The following is a 20,608-nucleotide window of genomic DNA, read 5'->3' as shown; positions in this document are numbered from 1 at the left end:
TACATCATTGTGGCCACCGTTCATACAACTCGGTCGAGGAGCCTCAGCACTCGTCTTAGCACGACAAGTACCTACACCAACTATATAGCTGGTGTGTGGTACACCAGCTAATCCGCTTCCCTAGATGTGTGGTCCAATATTAGGCCTACAGCCAAAAAAATCAGGTTGACCTAAAACTCAAAGGGGACACGGGTAGGAAACAAATGATAGAGAAAGTCTACCATTGATTTGTACAGGCCTTAGCATGATGATTATTTCAAATCCACTCCAACCATTAGATGCCCCACCAAAATTTATGTTTGGGGCCTAAACTTCAGTCTCATCCATGATTCGTGTGAGCCACGCCAAAGGAAATAATTTGGAGGGTGAGTGTTGCCTTTTACATTGTTTCCAATTGTGTGGTCCACTTGAATCACAGATGGAGAGGAGTATTAGGACTTAGTCCTAATAGAGAGTGACGCACCAGGTGGTTAGGGTGAATTTCACATAAACATCATGGTGGGGCCACTTGAGCCACGGACCTTTTGCTTACGTACCAACCAGAACCGCCCATAATAAATTCTAACATAAGGGACTCAATTGATAATTTGCTTAGATTATTTGAGGTAGCAACAACTAAAAGAACAAAAGAGCAAACCAGCCCATATCTTCATGTTTATACTTAAAAGAGATCATGAAGTGGGAACTGACAGTGGGTGTACTAACAAGCTAACCAAAAAAAAAACAAAAAAAAACTTAAAAGAGATCATGAAGCAGTAGATAACCTATTTCCAATTGATAAAGCCATTTTCATCTGATTAACCATGAATCTCATCCTACGAATTAAAGTTCATGCAGTTGGTTTCTTTTATATCATGCAAAATTTCATCTCATAATCTTAGTGCAGCCATATTATTCAAATGATATTCTATAATGATCAAATGCTTATTTTTATTTTCTGGTGGGAGTACACCACCTGTAACTTTGTTGATCCAGAGAACGAATAACAACTTCCGGGCAGGCTCCACAAAAAATAACAAGCTATCATATAATGAACAAATACAAGGTCTTATTACAGTCTCATTAGTTTACATCATCTAAGAGTATGTAGAATCCTCTTCAATATATGATGAAAATGTGTTTCCACACCACGCATTCACCCCTTCCATGCATCAAAAGATACAATGAAACTGACCATACAACCAGCATTGCATTCTCATCACCATCGGTGCAATAGCTATTGTCATGTGTTCTTGATCCAACCCACATGTTCTTACATGAAAGAAGAGGAATTGGATCCAAGAAAGAAACTTGCAATGCTGCCAGAAGAGTTGACACTACCCATATGCAAGGCATTTGATTGACCATCATGGTTGATTTGAGGATGGTGATGAATGGGTTTCATGGCAGGGTTAATTGAGTAAAGAGATGTAGTGATGGAGCTTGGTAGGAGATGTTGTGAAGATGAGCTCAACATCTGAATGTGGTTGATTTGCTTCTGATTGCAATCTATTGAGGTACTAAAGTGCGAAGGAAATATTGGCTGAGGTCCAGGCAATAGAGACGAGGAAGATGGTACTGACTTAGTAGTGTAGTTATGGGATTCTTCCATTTGAGATGAATATCCATGTCCCATTGGATTGTATACAGACCCGTTTGGAGGGAAATCCCAATGAAAGTAGGAAGTGTTGGGGATATTGGAAGGATAGTTATGTGGAGGAAGAGAATAATAAGCTGATAATGGTGAACTAAGAACTTCAATTACTTCCTTATTTTCTTTCTCCATTCCTTTCTCCAGGTTTGCTTCTCTTCTAACATCTTTACATTTAGTTCTCGAAGGAACATTCGAGTTCCAATGAGTAGATTTGGGGAATGTTGTTTGATCTTCCACAGTCCCAGCATCGTTGCTCATGTAAGTATTTGCACCAGAGATGGAACTGGATGGATCTTGGGACGGGGCTGCTTCATGAGAAACTGGAATTGGCTGTTGGTACTGAAGAAAAAATTCTGGAGGCATATGAAGCGGAGGAAGTTCATCAATTTCATGCTGCGCAGCATTCAGCAACCAATCTACAACTTTGCTAGGTTGATTAAGCCCGAGCCTATCCTGAAGGTCGTATAATTGAATTGCAGTCTGCACGGATAATCTTACACGTCTATCTCTCAAACCTCTGATGGTGCGCACCTTACTGTGCCGGTCTTTTCCTCCAAAGGATTGGGAAACCCGCACAATTCGTGGATCCTTCAGACCTAACCATGGTCTTGAACTAGATTGTCCTTTGAATATCTTTGCATCATCTATGATGTCTTCTTGTTTCATCGGGAAACCATTTTCTCTTGAATTTTTAATCATCTTATGGCTCTCATAATCAATACTTGAACAATTACCTGCAGGAAAAATAAACTTCCTTTCCTGTGGTAGATCGAATCGCTTTTCTGTTCTATTTCATCTGCTTCAAAATACATACAGAAAAAAGAAAATAATTCGTTTCATTCGATAATCATATATCTTATAAATATAACTATGGAAAGAGTGTCTATTTTCCTTTAGAGTGAAATACTAATCTTATGTAGCATCTCAATAGAAAAGAAAAAAAATATTAAAAGATAACATGTAAAAGATTTCACTTAAAAAAATAGTTTAGGTGAATTCAACAAGGAAAGAGAAGATAGTAAGCAGGGAAAGATAAGATAGTATGCATGGAAAGCATTAATTTTGGTACTCATTCGAAATAAAAGATAATTCTTTGTGGAGATTGATTGTCTTAAATCTTTTCTTCCTAACAATTCAAACTTAAGTGCTTTGTATAATTGGATCACTTGATTCTAATTATATTCATGGATACAATAATCTTTTCTTCGCAATGAATTAAGGATTCTCCTTTTCTTATGTCTTTTTTTCCAAAGAAATAAAATCCAGAGTTACATATATACAATGAAAGGAAAATTCAAGAAAAATAGAATGCATATATGAATTTTGATAAAAAGAAAATATCTTTAGAAAGTGCGTCGTAAGCTATGCTCGAAATGAGAATTGAAAGTTATCGAACAACTTACATGTGAATGAGAACTTGATGCAAGAGTTTAATAAATAATCTGCGGTTACTCCTAATTGGTTTAGTACAAAAAAGGGTGGGAAGCCCTCAGCACCACTGAATGCACATCTTCAAATTCGCCATGGGTTTGGCACAACTTTCAAGGTTGAGATTGGATATCATAATAGAGAATAAACTTAATGAAGAATATATCTAGCTTCGGAAAGAGAAGATGCCAGAACAAAAACATTGCCCTATGGAAAGGAGAAAAGGTATAGCACACCCCCAAACATGTGGTGTGCATATTTACGCGTCGTAGAATAAATGGTCTAGTCATCATTTATTTCAATTTATCATCACGCTGATGTGATACCATTTCCCTCTTGAATAATCTCGCATGATCTTTCCCCATGTAAGCCAGTTAGTAGTTTCCTACATAATTTTCACCTGAGACAATTCGATGATCATATTCTCAAATATAACATAATGTTTTAACTTAAGGTGGAAACACTTGATGACCTATAGATTAACCGAGGATATGGTCCTTGATAGAGTATCACGGCAGAATAGGATTCGTGTATAGCCGAACCCAATTAGTTGGGATGAGGTTTGGATGATGATGATGATGATGATGGCGATGGCAATGATTTAACTTAAGGTAGCAAACAATGACTAGTCATCCAAATAGGCTATGACAAAGCTGGTAGTTGAGTAATATCACAAAAACATTCGATATTGTAATTGACTCAAGTACCAGTAAAAACAAAATGCATGCCACTAATGTTCACAATCTTAGAAAGTGATTTCTAAGGACATGCTAAAAAATTGCAGTAAGTAGCTAGAAGAATATTTATAAATTCCACCTAGCTAGAATACAAGAATATGCCATGGCTTTTCTGTTTGGTTGTAAGAATTCATGTTTTTAAGGCTTTACTATGGTTTATTTGTTCACAGATTCTCTTGGGAATACCACAAATTTTAGAAACCAAGATTCAACCTTGCATTTAATGATGTGAGTTGAGTTCGCAAGTGCTGCCCTAATTTCATATGTGATGCATAAGCAGTCAGAAATGGAATGTGATTTGTTATTAGAGACCTCACATGCTACATGATTTTGTGTCAAGAAAAAGAAATTAAGGAAGATAAATGTATTTTTGTGGATATCAAAGATGTGGTCAAGACCTCAGGAGCTTTTGTGCTATAGATGTATATAGTAACTTCTGGAAACAGTGGGAAGCTGCCATATAGGTGAGGGACCAACAAAACTTTCTTGAAAATATCAACTAGTAGAGAGAGGACCACCCAACTTTATAGTGTCCTTGGGCAGGAGATTTGAAGGGGATGAGATTAATCTCATTGAAACAATGGTCTAACAAAAATCAAATCCATTCATCATGTTTCTTGAAAGCAGTTTCGCTAGTTATGCATAACAAACGAGAGCATTCTACATTGCCCAAAATGAAAATGATCTTCAGTTGAGCTACTTTGCTTTCTTTGCTTTGAAAATTTGATAACTATACATTTCTTTCTCTATGAAGGAAAGTATCATAAATACACATTAGATGTTCTCGAGAAGAAGAAGAAGAGAGTGGAATACAGTCTTTCAAAACCCTACTACCTATTCCACATCTCTTCAGGAGCTTCCAATTGAGCTTTCCTGGGTGGTCTTCATGCAAACCTTGCTGAAACCCCAGAACTCCCATCTTACCAATATACAAACTAGAGCAATATATATCCTGTCCTTGATTCATACTGCACCTATCTTAATGACCTTCATGCCATTACTATTGCCTGCAACACAGAAAGAGAGAGAGAGAGAGAGAGAGAGAGAGAGAGAGAGAGAGAGAGAGAGAGTTTAATTGGAATTAAGTTCGTTGATAATATGTTGAAACCCTAATACTTCCATCTTTATCACTATTGCACCAAGGTAATTCCACTCAATCTATAGATTCCATGAAAGAAACAAAGGAATTATTTTCATAAGCTATGTTATAATTCATTCTCCTTGTACTATCCTTTTTAACCTAAGCAATGCAACTCATCTGCACAATATTGCGTTGGGTTTACATATTTACTTGTAAAAAAAATGCCAAACCCTAAAACCTCCTTTTGTTCATGAGATTACCAAAAAAGGTCAATGGTTTGTCATAGTTGCACCATGATATATGGTTCAAAGCAAGAAAACCCTAGAAGCCTAAAATACTTAGAACTCATTTCTATTACTTTTAAGCAAGAGAGAGAGAGACAGAAGAAAAGGGGTATTCATGAGGGAATCCGGATCCTTTGCTTACCATTAGCAGGGATTTTCTTATTGTTGCAATGTGATTGGTCCACATCATCAACGTCTGACGTTGATGATGTGGACCAATCATCCAATCATATTGCAACATGCCAGAAATCCATTGCTTGCGAAGAAAGGGTTATTCTATACTAGCAAGCATTGGCAATCCATCAGTCTCACCCTTCGGGAGTGTTTGGCGCATCGTACTGGGGAGGATTAGGTGGGATGAGATTCAAAGAACATAATTATTATATATAGCAGGGATTGTCTCCTGTTACCATTACCATGGGATGAGCTTAATTCCATGCTATGTTTGTAATTAAGTGGTAGATTGAATGGATATACCCACCATCATTTGAAACTATTGAGAATAACACGTGTTATATCCAAACCGTTCATCTGTTTTGTAACCTCATTTTATGGCATGTGCCTAAAAATGAGGCAGATCCAAAATTTATGTGGCCCCAAAGAAGTTTTCAATGGTAGGTATTCAATCCCCGCTGCTTTCTATGGTGGGGTCCATTTGAGCTTTAGATTTACCTGATTTTTTTGCCCATGCTCTAAAATGATCTCAAAAAAGGGTGGACGGTGTGGATATAGCCCACTCATCATGGTGGGACCTACACAACTTGCTAACATTGAGTGAAATTGGCACGGGACCAATGCAATTTCATCTAATCTAATTCCAAGCTTTCCCGTTCTTCCCAAACATTGAGTGGAATTAGCATGGGACCAAATGCAATTCCATCCCATCTAATACCATGTGCCAAACGCCCACTAAAATCTTCATTTCTTTTGTTGCTAAAGTTATACAAAATTGTGAATATTTCAACACTTGAGGTCTTGGTATCGATCCCTAGCCGGGGTGGCTAACATGGAGTGTGTGGACTGACATGGGTGTGTACTAACAAGCTAACCTCAAAAAAAGAAAAAAAAAAAAAAAAAAAAAAAAGAAAAAAAAAAGAAAAAGAAAAACAGAGTTATACAAAATTGTGAATATTTCATCCAGTTATCACAACTCAAGCTTCTTCTGGTTTAAAGAATGAAAACCTAAAAGCTAAGGCCCCCAGAACCTCCTTTGTATCTGAAAACCCTAAAAGCTAAAACCCCAAACATCTTTTGTGTCCGAACTCTGAATAAGCAAAAGAAAAATTGGTATTTTTCTCCAAAGCATTTCTACTCCATTTTTCTTGTCTTTTGATGCTGGAAAACCCTAAAAATTTTACTTCTTGTTACTTGTTCACCCAATTATCGGCACTCCATTTTTCTTGTACTTTGAAGTATGAATCGTGAAAGTTAAAACCCCAACACCTCCTTTTGCTCTGAACAAGCAGAAGAAAAATGGGTCTTTCTTTAAAGCATTTCTACTCCATTTTTCTTGTCTTTTGATGCTAGGAAACCCTTTAAAAATCTCCATTTTTTCCTTGTTTCTGGAGAAGGAAAGATATGATATTCACACCCAATCTTTTTATTGCATACACCCCTTCTCTCTGTCGTTGTCTACTGCTGCTAAGAAAACAACAGGATGGAGTGTGTGGAACTTTCTATAGACTAATGGTACCATAACTTGTGGTACCGTACTATCTTTCTCTCCAACGTACCACTCGTTTATGAAATCAGTGCCGTTAATATGATAAGCCCCATAATAAAGATTCCCCCTTTTGAAAATCAGGGTAATCCACCACTAGGTGGGCCACATCTGCATGTTGGATAAGATCATCCGTTGTCCATTGATTCCAACAGTATGTTCAACCTGATGAACGGACAGGCCTTGGTGGGGCCTACCTTTTCATTGTACTGATGTGACATGTTGTCAGGAAAGGCGGCACGGTACCACAAGTTGTAGGACCTGTAGGCGAACGGTTCTCATTTATCGCAACGAACTGAAGAAGCGTGCATGCTTGGTTTCTCTTTCGAATAGCATTGAGAGGAGGGAGACCTCTTTTTAGGGTTTCCAGCTGCAAAAAGGATCTTAGGAAAGGGAAATACTTACTCTGGCAGAGTGTGATGGATGATGCACTGGTGATTAGATATTAGAAATTACAAACATTTCATATAATTAATTCAAACCAACCATCCCAATTATGGGATGCAGTTTTGACGTATCGTGAACAAAATTTTAATATTATCTGTTTATTAAGCTATTAGATTGCTGGATATTCCTTTTGACGGTTAAAAATGAAACCATCCAATGGTCTTATTTCAAATAACAAGTGTCCACGAATAAGAGGACAGGATCGTTCGACCAATGTAATTTTTAGAATATAGGTCGTGATTTCCTCAACTTAGTCGGTTTAGATTGAGTTAATATATGACATGTGTACCATTTCTACGTGCCTGCGTATCAAGCGTCATACTCAACCAGAGTATCAAATAACTCCCAGTTAAGAAATTTCCCACTCTCCTTCTCTGATACCGTGCGGAAGTTGGCGAGTGTACTCGCCTCTAACAAATGGAAACGTGGCAAGCGTGCATGATATCCGAATTGTTCATCATGAGGATACCACCATGCATATTTTTTCTGTAAAAAATAAACCTGATATGGCCATAAGGTGGCTAACACGTGTAAATTTGTATGAACCGTACGTTTCTTTTATGATTTAAAGGTATCCTGATGATGAAGTTATAAAAATATTTTAAATTAAAGAATCTATAGATTTAGATCTATCTGATGAACGGTTTGGATTTAGTACACATGAGTTTTCAACACGTGCAAGAGGAAAGTGCCAGAAGATGTACTCGCAGGAGTGTACTCCAAGCTCCTCCCAGGGAAAGCGTGGTAATCCCTAGATGGGAGCAACCAAACTCGAGACAGATGGTCCCAAAAGCTGTCTTCTGACAGACAACGGTTAATCGGACGCGGATTGCGTCCTACCCCGGCCCATCTCCAGCTGTGAACGTGCAGGAGCTTTGAGTGGCCACTGTGATGTATGGGTCTTATCCACACCGTCCATCCATTTTTTCCTATCATTTTAGGATATAATCCCAAAAACAAAAAGATCCAATGCTCAAGTGGACTACACAATGGGGATTAAATTATTACCGTTGAAAATTTCTTGGGGTCCACAGAAATTTTGAATGGAGCTGATTTTTTTTTTCTCTTCATCTAGGTCTATGTAACTTTATGAATAAGTTGGATGGAAAACAAACATCACGGTGGGCCATAGAAAAGTTTCAACGGTGAGAATTATTATCAGCACTGCTTCCTATGGTGTGATCCAATTGAGCATTGGATATAACTCATTTTTAGGATTAAACCATAAAATAATATTAAAAAATTAATGGACGGTGTGGATAAGACCCACACATTACGGTGGCCACTCAAAGCTCCAGCCCGTTCCCAGCTGGAGACGGGTGGGGTAGGACGCAATCCGCGTCCGGTGAATCGGCTACACAGGAATCATATGATACACGACCGGAGGATGAGCACAGAATACTCAGTTTTATTTTTATTTTTTTAATTTTAGGTGCTACTAATCTAGAGATGCATGGAATTGATCTGATGGGCCACCCCATGGATTGACTATACAACTGAAGGGAGATGATATGGTGGAGCAGGAAGAACCATGACATGTACAGCCATCTCTCCACAGGATTCTTGACGGGGTGATACGAAAATCAGGTCCGTCCATTTGCAGTCTCCTAGTCTAGATGTTTTATGTCTCAAAAATCACTACTAATAGACAATCCTATCCATCTGATTCATGGATATTTAAGTGAACGGTGAAGTAAGCTAAACTGTACGAAAAAAATAATGGATGGGATTGTGTCATTAGTTTTATTTCTGAAATGTCAAACATCGGTCCCGGTGCCAGTATATGAGTGGAGCTGATCCATACATCAGCCTGCCACGTGTCCTTTGGAGAGCTCGCTCTACCATATTGCTGGTGTTTCACCTCCCACCACAGGAAATATCCCAAGTTGAAATATTCTATTAGCTAAACTTGGGCTTCTTTTATAAGTTGAACATGGGCTGTAAATGATTCTCCTCTTCGGTACGTGTCGTGCGAAGACGAGCGCTGACGCTCCGAGTTGTACGAACGGTTCAAAGGAGATCAAAGTTACATGGGCCCCACAATGATGTATTTATCATATCTACACCGTTCATCCATTTGGAGAGATCATTTTAGATCTTTCTCCCAAAAATAAGTAATTTCCAACTCTTGATTGGACCACACCACAGATTGCAGTGGGAACAATGATTCTCACCGTTAAAACATTCGTAGGGCCCACCGTAACGTTTACTTTCCATCCAATCTGTTCATAAAGTTACACAGACCTGGATGAAAAGAAAAAAAACAAATTTCATATTGATACAAAATTTCTGTGACCCACAAAATGGTTTCAATGGTAGGCGTTCAATCTACCACTTCTTTTTACAATGTGGTCCACTTGATTTTTGGATCTCTTTTATTTTTCGGCTCAAGCCTTAAGACGAGATCAAAAAGTGGGCGGACGGTTTGGATGTAACTCATACCTCATGATGGGACCCACAGAACTTGGTGACGTCAACACATCAGATAGTTCGGTGGTGTGTGGTACACCAGCCAATCTGCTTCCCTCCTCTTCAGCCGTGTAAATTGCTGAAGGGCAAGTTCTCCATTTAGGAGTACTTCTGCCAGAAGTCCAACCACAGGGGTCAGTCCTATATTCAAATGAAAGAGTTAGAACAAAAGGTGAATATATGAGGTGAGATTTTATTTTCAGTTATCTACATCTAGAATGAGGCCCACCATATAAAATGATTTGGATCATTGAAACATGACCTCAAATTCAATGGCTACGGTTGGAACGTAAAGCAGTAATATCTAGGGGCATATAGTAACAAACAGAGCAAGTTGGCTACAACAGTTTTATGCAGCACCTAAAATACCCAAGCTCAGTGGGCCACCATGTTGTATATGTAAAATCCCGTCCGTCCATCACGTTCTATACTCAATCCTAGGCCATGGGGCAAAAAATCAACTAGATCCAAGGAGGGGGATGCTGACCATATATAGATATTTATGTGGGGCTAAATAGAGAAGATGGCCCATAGTCACATGTACCATAGCCACATGCAACACAAGTAGTTTTAGAAACTATGTAACTCCCCTCTTTGTCCATTGCAACAGATGTAACACATGATATAGTTTTGAAAACTATATTTATTATCTCAACTCCTTGTAACTCCTTAACTATTTTAGTCTATATATACTCCATTCATATATGTAATTGTATAATCATTCAATTCAAATATTAAGTGAGAATTTTTCAAATATCTTTCTATAGTTTCTTAAATTTATTATAGTATTAGAGATGTCAGCACGTATAGACACCATTCCAATCAAAGAACTCATTTTTTGGAGTTTTCTTTACTCTCATAAGGAAATCGTGATCATTATATCATTCGTTGGATTGGAATATCTATTTCCCTTTGATGCAATTAGTATTGGTGACTATGTATCCCTAAAACTTAGTTCTTTCCTCTTTTTTTTTTCTTTGGAAAATTCAATTTAATTCTCTCTTTGAGAATGGAGATTTGATTGGGTTTATTAATGGGACTTTTTCCATGTTTAGTTGAACAATTTTTCTAATGATGAGAAATTTGAGATCGAAAATTCAGATTGCATTTCATGAAAAACATCTAATCACAAAGTAAAATGTTAGACCCAAAATTCAGAGACCGAGCACACATCCCAGTCCCAAGTTCCGCGGTGGGACTCGTACACTAAGTGTACTTAATCCAATAAAATATATATAATCATCCATAAACCACCTAATGACCCACCCATTTAGGGTCTTATTCAAACGTAATAATCCAATATTTAACAAAATAAAATAAAATTACAAAGTCATGTCTACCATAATCAAACCAACAAAACATCATTTCCAAGTAATAAAAATGAATAGAACGATAATCAGTCCAGAGCAACAGGTTCTTCTTCACTAGCTTAGCCTCATCTTCATGCTCTTACGCCAACTGCTCTCAATTACATTTGATTGTTTTTCATCAATAAAAGGGTGAGTTGGCCAGGCCGAGTAAAAGTTCTCACTAAGATTCATCCACATTAAAACCAAATATAGAAAATAATTTTATTTTAAAAAAAAAAACATAAAGCACATGTAATAGTTGTTAATCTTATTAAATTCATGTATGCACCAAATAGTGGATGTATCTACTTACATGAGTTAGAAATTCGTCAACCCGCATCCGCCACTAAGGAAGGCATCCACTATATAAGTAGGCATGGGTAAAACCAACATCCAGAAGCGCAACTACAGGAACAATAATTTATCCAAGGTGGTCTCCCGGAACGAATATGTATGTGCCATGTATGCATGATGTTTAGTTTCCACCATTCATTTGTAGATTTGCAATTATAATGGATTTATCAGTGTATATATGTATGACCATCAATTTACATACACCACAATTTTTCAGGCATCTATACAAATGAACAAATGTTAACAAGAAATAAGTAGCTCCAATTTAGCACAATCGAAACACTACTTATCAAAACAGAAATAATGAACCAAATTTATCATATATCAAAATAAACGCTATCTTAATTCAAATGGGAAGGAAATAAGTCGGGATCCGTCACCTGAGGATTTGGTGAAGTTGATTTATAGAATAATCAAACTAGAAGAATTTAAGAATTTCTAAAATACAGTATGCTATTAAAATCATTATTTTGATAAATTAATATTAATTCATATGTTAAGGCCCACCTTTGATTGATCGAGATCATAATTGGGGTCCAAAACATGATCAAATTGGATCCTTTCAAATCCAACCCTTGACATAGGGTTTGTAATCATCACTATCTCATATGGAATTCATTTGATCAATCAAAGTGATCTCCACCATTTCATTGACACTTAAATACCCCATCAATTATATTTAAGTATGAGCCAGAAAATAAATGATCTGGTTAATCAGATTCCTAAAATTGGTGTGTAAGTAGTTCGATTTATGCTCTATCACTCGAACCGCCTCATTGTCGCTCGGAGCGACATATTCTTACAGGAATCAATTCCACCCTTTTACCCTCTGTTAGTCTGACCAACTGTTTATTGGTCAAACCGATAGAGTTTTTGCTCCATCTAATTTTTGATTTAAAAAACTACAATGTCAGTCAGACCAACAATCCTGTGGGTCGGACCAACAGACTTCGAAACTCACTTCGGTTAGACATACCGAATCAAGGTTTTCAGATTTTTCTTAACCTAGATCTAGGATCCACTTGAGGTACACAGGTCAAATCCCAACCAATCAATGGCCCGTCAAAGGATGGTTAAAGAAGAGGGCCAAAGATCAGTTTAATCCGAAGCTCATGTGGCCCAAACAGTTTTTAATGCCATTTTTCTTTAACAATCGCCATTGGATTGGCACTACCCACCTAATGGTCAGATCGACCTAATCTTTGATGTTCTTGCATATTTCGACCTCAACAATCTTATAGACCGTGCGGATCGGACCCCACATGCAAACGTGGGCCAGCATGGTTTCCCATGTCAAAAGCCAAAAAGCATCATAGAGGTTTAGGTTTTCATGTGTATGGTGCTCCCTTGTACACCAAACAGATGTACACTGCTGCAACATACACGCATCTGATGGCTCTACGGGTAATCCTAATCGCCCATCATGTAGATCCTAATTATAAATAATAATAATAATAATAAAATGCAACACCAAATTGGATGAGCTTTCTCCTAGTATGAAGAATTTCTTCCATTTCCTCATTAAGAAGAAAGAATGAATTTTGCAAAAAGTTACTTTATTGCAATGACAAGTGTCAATCCTTCAACTTATTCTACAAGAAGAGAGTTTTTACCACTTGGTTAACTAGATAATTTTTATTTCTTAATGACAGAATTATATTTTTAAACATGTTTAATTGTTTATATGATGGGTATATGTGTGTCCTGCTACGTAAACAATCTGGGATTATTACATTAAATCACCAATACCTTTTCTGAAAGTGTTATAAGCCTAATTGTTGGCCTTGAGACAAACCCTAGACGTGTGGAGATGCCTTGAATGTGCATATGCTGAAGACTCTCGAGCATGAGAGTTTCAACCTTATACAGAAACTCCAACTCTATAAAAAAGGGTGATTCTTCTTTAGTCGAGTATATTAATAGCTTCAAAGATGTATGTGATGATTTGGGTGCAATTGCAAAACCAATTGTAGATCATAACAAAGTTTTTTGCTTCTACAAGTTCTAGGACCACAATATGAAAGTTTTACCACTTCAATAGTGAAACTCCAATTCCATCATATGTTGATATTATTCCTCTTATTTAAAGTCATTAGTTTAAAAATCATTCCGTGATTTTTCTTTTCTAATTAAATCAGAATGTGGCCTTTGTAGGGTAACCAAGAGGCAATAGGAACAACAAGTTCAACTGAAACAACAAAGGAAATCGACAGCAACAGCAAAGCCAATTCAATTCTTATAGGTGTGGATTCTTTCAAGCAGTTTAAGCCAACCAGCATGCAAAAAACTTAGATCCCCAAAGACAACAGAAGGGTCATCCATAGTAGGTGTAATTGTAATGCCTCGAAACTCACAACCCGAATTCATGAGTGTTATTTTATGTGCACGTTACCGTTATCAAGGTAATTTGTAATTTTCATGCATGAAAGAGGTTAACATCCAAATAGGAATAAAATAACTATAAGCATCATCCTCATAAAATAAGTTCAAGCTTATGTCCATTTAGTTGGGGACTTATTACAATTCTACTAGTTTAAGTTCAAGTCATTAAATAAGCTAGCCTTGTGATGCAAATTCTTCGAGCTCCTCCTTAAACAAGTAAGGCCACTTCTCTCCCTGCGCATCATCATGCTCCACATTTTCATTTACTTGTCTATCACATGCATCATCACAATTTGTTTGGAATTCCAAGAGTTAGTTGGTCATACTCGTTGATGGTCCCCTCCGCTAAGATTACATAACATCCAAATCATAAGCAAGTATAATATATCAACATATATAACAAAAGGTAGGTGTGGAGACTGGGGATGGATCCACCCTGTCTTGGTCCAATGCAAAAATTAGGTGTGGAGAGTTATGTACTGGACGATGCCCCAACAACATCTTGAGCTTGGGGAGTGGTAGACCCGAGCCTAGCCAGTCCTGACCCCTGATTCCGACCATATCCCAAGATGAATGGAGTTATTTATCCAGCTGTAACCTGAAAATATCCCACCCTATCCTTCATGGGGAGTTGTGATCCGACGATGTCCCAACATCCCATGGTGTTGTGAATGCATAATTAATCAAGTATTTAGTTACTTCGGTTTATATACAATCTGATTATGAGAAGCTTTTATGAACTTAATGGCTCTTTCAAACTATGTTAGGTTCATTCACTAACTTGGTCAGCTAACGTTGTGGATTGACAACGTATAGAGGCAAATGAGAAAGGAAACCTAAGTCGAGTTGTGGCAAATGAGGCTGGGATGGTAGATGATACTCAAGATCAATGGTTGTATTTGGTGAAGAACGATCTCGCTGCATTAGATGACTGATTCATTTATGTTACTAGTTCATTAGGATATTTAGTTTACATTCTCTTTATTTATTTTTATTTGGACTAAATTTGAGAATTGTTTATAGTATGACTTTGTTGAGCCATGATTGATTATTTTAGTTAAATAAAGTCCTAAATGGGTGGACATAAACTAATTTTGAAGAATTATTATATAATTGTAAATGTTATGAATTGAGTATCAATAAAAGATGTGAAACCAAGTGAGTGTATGAATATTAATGTGGTAACAACCTAGAATGCGTTTAATTGTGCCTCTAAGTAACCGTTTGATGGGTGGATTTATGTACACTTAGTGTACGAGTGAGTAATGGACCGTAAGTTAGGTCTAAGGATGCACACTCTATATTTGAAGTATGGGGGTGTGACACTAGGAGTAACCGAGTCACACTGAGTTGAGCCAAGTCAAGATTAATTCAGGTGTTGTTTGGGTTAAGTTTGGGTCGAGGACGATGACAAATAAGTGAGTGATTCATTGCATGAATTTTTTTCTTGATATTCTTTTTTATTTATTCAAATTATGTAGTGTTGAGTTTAACTAATTTGCAGCTTCACATGTTTCAAGTTTTTCCGTTATGCAATCCTAGGTAAGGGATCATTTCCCTATCTCTCTCATTGACTAGTAATAGGAAAAAACGTCACTTTTCGATTCAAATCTATCCCTTTATTTCAGATTCAACACTCATGTTAGGTATAAGCCCTTTCCTTGTCCCTTTCAACTCAAGGGCTTCCTTTGAACTATTATTACTCAACTTTCAAAGGTTGGGTACGCCCTCTTTATTGCCTTTGTCCTTGGAATAGTCTTCTTGTAGCAAAACTAGAATCTTGAGCATTACCTTTATACCTTTCCTTAGCTATAAAAATACACTCTTCTGATAGATCACTTAATTAAGAATTAGTTGTTAAACCACATAATAAAGACATTACATACCTCATTCGCATGATGTGCTTGGATTTAAATTACTGAATGCATTGAGTATGCTTAAGATGTGCTTTCATCTTCATAATATTCATGTCATTGCTTTATTTGGATTTACTTTTAGATTGGATGACAGATCAGTGGTGTGTGGTTGATTTTTCCATTGGCGTGCATGGTTGATTTCACCTCGTTGTACTAGTTAGATGAGCATGGTTGATTTATGACAGATTTCTAATGTCGGTGGCACGCAAGACCTAGTCATTCCTAAAATTGTATGCCTGTGACCTAATGGGATTACCACGGCTGTGCTTACAGAAGCTTGACGGAGGTAAGGAATGAAGGCTATATCCTAAAGGGGAGGTAATTAGGACCTATTTAAAAATTATGCCTTTTTAAAACAATAATTGCCTAAAACTAATTAACAATTACACTAAGGTAATATAACTCTAATACTTCCAACCCAATAGAGGGTCTAATCACATAGACTACAAATTAATGATGTCCAAATAAGCAACTAGTCTATATTAAGATAGTGTATATGTGTGTGTGGGATGTGCAACCTATCAATCACTAAACATTCATCTAATCATGCATGTATAAATGTAAACATTTAAACTTATTAGCAAAATTAAACAATTGTGCAAATGACAATTTCAAATATAGTGGTTTAGCTACTTGCCTATTACGCCAAAATCATGGAATTATGACGGACCAAATTCGTCGTAAAACCAAATAAACGACGGATTTTGTCTGTCGCTGTTTACTGAGTTGTTTTTTCCCGACAGATACAATTCGTCGTTTAATCTGCGACGGGTAAGGTCCGTCGCAGATTACCGATGGTTATGATGTGTCACAAGAAATAAAAACCATCCGATTGTCGTCATTTAAAATATTGGCGACGGATAAGATCTGTCAATGAACCCAAATCCGTCGTTGATATTCTTGTTTAGAAATTAACGACAGATTTGGTCCATCGCTAAAATATGTGTGAATAAAATAAAAATATCATCAGATTTTTTTATTTTTTTATTTGGTTTAATCTTACACCTGATAGTCATTCAAAATATAATTTACACAATTGTTTAATAAGAATCCTATTCACAAAATTGCTAGCAACTCAATTCAGTAAAGAGGAAATGTCCTAAGTGGGGCTAACCCAAACAACAATTCCCATAGGACGTGAAACATGGAATTGCAAAGAGAGTTCGGTTGTCGCTGTCTCACCTCCACTACGGTCAAATTTCTACATATTTCATTGCAATATAGCAGACTTGTTCCCATTCCTGCAAACCCCGGAAAATCAACAACAAAATTAGTAAAACACATTCTTTCAAAGAATTCTGAATACACGAAAATAGAAGCAAATGGATAACAGAAACTTTAGAAATAACAAAATTATATTTAGGGTAAAAGACCTAAAAATTACCTATAACAACAAGATTCAAGTGAACAAGCAGAGTATGCTGTTGTGAATGCAAGTATTAATGACGAAAGTACAAATTTGCTATTATGATATTTTAGTGCTAGAAAGGAAGTAAGCTGTTATGAATGCAAGTTATTCATTCACCATTATTTTTTCCGACCTAAGTTATGGCCCTTGATGGAGTGGAATAAAGGAACATGATTCATGTAACTGATCTCAACTAGTTAGATAAGCCTTAGATGATGATGATGCCATAATTTGGCATATTTTATGTATTTCCTATAAGAGTAGTCATTTTGTCACAGTCAAAATGAAACTCAAAAATGGGGAAATTATTCTAGAGTTAGAGCACCCAACGCCTGTTATTTCATCTTATAAATGCTTAACAGTTGCACCTCGTATCCTAGTAGTTCCCTGAAGTCTCTAGAAGTTTTAATCTAACCAATCTACTAACACAGGTGCTTATATTTGACAAGCATGCAAATACATAAAGCTCAAATGAAGGATTACAAGAACTTTCATCATTTCATGTGCAAAAAGTGGAGCCATACCTCTTTTAAAACTACGGAAATTTTGAGCCCTAGAAAGAGTTTCTTTTCCAATCCACCTATGATCTCATCTGCAATTAGCTCCTTTTGCTTCAGTCTTTTGTTGGGAGACCCTGTTCCAATGAGTATGCAAATAAAATAAATGCATTTGTTGGTTGAAAGAAATCATCCTATTTGTTTATTTTACATTCACATAACACAAAAGATGAAAATGGCTATAAAGACTATTTATAGTTGTTGTCAAAGACTATTCCATCAGAAAACCTTGCAGTTTAGTGAATCTGTTTTAAAAAACTAATGGACTTTTATGAAGAATGTATGGTCATGATTAAAGAACTAATGGACCATTCCAATATAATTTGGTGAAGATTGAGTGTTTGAAGAATGATAGACCCAAATCTAAGGTCCCACAGCAAAGAATTCAGCTTCTACAACAAAGAGAAGATTCGTCATTAGTCATGGAATCCATTTCCTCTTAAAAGCTAACATGTTGGGCAGTTTCCATTGGCCATCATGAAGTTCTATTGTAGTTTTTCCCTAGCTTTACTTCTCTTTATCAATCTAGGAAGGCCAACCATGGTTCCATTGGAACCCCCACATTGACCATGTGACAAGAACACAAGTTTAACAAGATGGTTTGACGAATTGGTTGGAGAATCAACTATGAGTTGATCCAATAGATGTAAACAACCGTATAGTTGTTTCTTAGTGAATCAACAACAATTTATCTCAACAATGAACTAAAACTTTGCAAATTGAAAAAATGATGCATTATGCCAAACAAAAACAAGAATTTGAAATCTAGAATAAGAATTGATCGAATATGACCATTTACTGTCAAATATCACAGAATCAACCAAATACAACAAAAGAAGGAAAAAAAAAAAACCAAATTCGTAAATCACTTAAAAGTCTCTACCTATCTAGAAACCAATCCATTCAGATATTAACCAATCATCATAATAATCATATCCCCAATGCATTTGAAACATCAACTCATACAAACTAAATGTATTAATCACCCATGATTTAATCAGACGAAATAATTAATCAAAAACTCAAACATCAAATCTTAAAAGTTCAAACCACAATAATTAATGGCCCATCAACATTGCCCTAATCGCAATAACAATCATGAAGTAAAACTTTGAAAGTGGCGTCCATTGCGCAACTTAATCATACTGATTGTTGGTCATCAAATTGACATTTGAAAGGAAAATGGTCCTTGGGCAAAATCCACCAATTATTGTATGATTAGTATGATGTTTAGGCCACACAAAACCACAACAGGACTCATGATTAGTATGATGTTTAGGCCACACAAAACCACAACAGGACTCATGATTAGTATGATGTTTAGGCCACACCACTTGTACAGTGGTTGAATGCACTAGTATGTACCACAGTCAGCCTGAAGAAGGTATTTTTCCTAACAAATGAACATCATCAATTACACTGCTAAGTTCAAACCTAACAGAAAGGGCAACAAAAAAATACACTAAAATAAAATAAAAAATAAAACATCAAGCATTAAAATAAGACATTAATTGAAACCTCAATTGTTGTTGTCTAATCATTGAATTAGATCCATTGTTTGAATCGAAATGCTGTATTAGTTCCATCGTTGATTTTGTTGTCTAATCAAGAAACAAAATAGTTTTAGTTCCAACATTATATGGTAAAGTTCAGCATATAATAGAAGAGGCATGTCTTTGGGGGTTATTTGTAAAGTTCAGTGTAGTATCTAAGGGAGTGGGTGCCTTAATTGGCTTGGTTGTTTTTTCTTTCCTTTTTCCTTTGCTTGTATATTCTCTGTTCTCTCATTTTGTTTCCTTTTCTTTCTGCCTTTGTGGCCTAATAAATCAGTACCTTTCAAAAAAAAAGATAACATTATATGGTATGCACTACAAATGCAGTATACAATAGATGAAGCAGTATCCACAAAACTCTCAACTTCAGCAAAATATGCCAACTCTGCTTTGAAATTTCTACATGTTTTCATTTGTCATTACTTTCCTCAAGGATGACCATGATCAAGCACTAGTTTTTTGTTTATCAAGAATGTGATTTACATTGTATCGTTATAGGTGTGATGACTGAGCTTGCATAACTGTGTTTGATTTTGCAGTCATCGGAGAAACTGCAACTTTTGTCATTCCTCGTGGACTTCCAATCTTTAATGGAGAGTGGTAAGCATCCCATTTCCTAGACTATCCATATTATCTCATGGTTCTTATTTCTTACATCAGGAGCATATTGGTCACAATTCTATCACTGGCTGCTGTCCAAATGTCGTGTTCTATTTTAGAAAAGACAAGTAGAAGATTCTTTTTCTTCTGATTTAAGAATGGGCTAATTTGGATCATCCTTGTAAGTGATGTGTTGATATTGTTTTGTATAATTGTATCAACTCATTACATTGACAAAGTAGGATAGTTTAGGACATCGAGAATGGTTCTGAGAACTGTTATGTCATCTCTTGTGCTCTATATATTCATCTTGGACCATTATGGATATAGTTTCATGCTCCATTTAACATGGTATTAAAACCATGCATTGGTAGACAATAATCTTCAGGGCTTCTTCACCCCAAAGGCTGAAGTTCAAGATTCATCCATTGGAAAGAGGGAAGAGGAAAGGAGGGAAGTCTTAGGATTTCTATTTTCCTTCATTAGAGAGGGATGGAGGGCAGATTTTTAAGGTATCGATTTACCGTAGTTAGAGATGTAGTCGATTTACCATGTTGTGTATCTTTCATCAAACCCATTGAGTGCAACTCACCAAGATGAAATGAAGATACAAAAATTCAGCCTGATATAAAGCTTAGGTGGGCCATACCATGTGAACCTAGTAAAATTTTTGTAATTTTGCCTGCATGT

At 36.5% G+C, this 20,608-nt stretch overlaps 1 protein-coding gene across 3 annotated transcripts; it reads right to left on the bottom strand.

The window, feature by feature from the left end:
• Nucleotides 1-998: 998 nt before the first annotated feature.
• Nucleotides 999-3,257, bottom strand: LOC131218445 (transcription factor TCP5). Of its 3 annotated transcripts, none has more exons than XM_058213017.1 (2): nucleotides 3,037-3,257; nucleotides 999-2,432 (listed from the first exon to the last, which is right to left on the bottom strand). In XM_058213017.1, the coding sequence occupies exon 2, from the start codon at nucleotides 2,330-2,332 to the stop codon at nucleotides 1,253-1,255; it is 1,080 nt and encodes a 359-aa protein (XP_058069000.1). In that variant the 5' UTR covers nucleotides 2,333-2,432; nucleotides 3,037-3,257; the 3' UTR covers nucleotides 999-1,252. The 3 variants fall into 3 exon arrangements, with proteins under 3 accessions (XP_058069000.1, XP_058068999.1, XP_058069001.1); XM_058213016.1 differs by having other exon boundaries at nucleotides 999-2,429; XM_058213018.1 differs by having other exon boundaries at nucleotides 999-2,367.
• Nucleotides 3,258-20,608: the final 17,351 nt, after the last annotated feature.

This window comes from Magnolia sinica, chromosome 11, assembly GCF_029962835.1.
Source record: "Magnolia sinica isolate HGM2019 chromosome 11, MsV1, whole genome shotgun sequence".
Classification (NCBI taxonomy): domain Eukaryota; kingdom Viridiplantae; phylum Streptophyta; class Magnoliopsida; order Magnoliales; family Magnoliaceae; genus Magnolia; species Magnolia sinica.
Note: the sequence above shows the minus strand (reverse complement) of the source record. Positions and strands in the feature narration are given on the sequence as shown.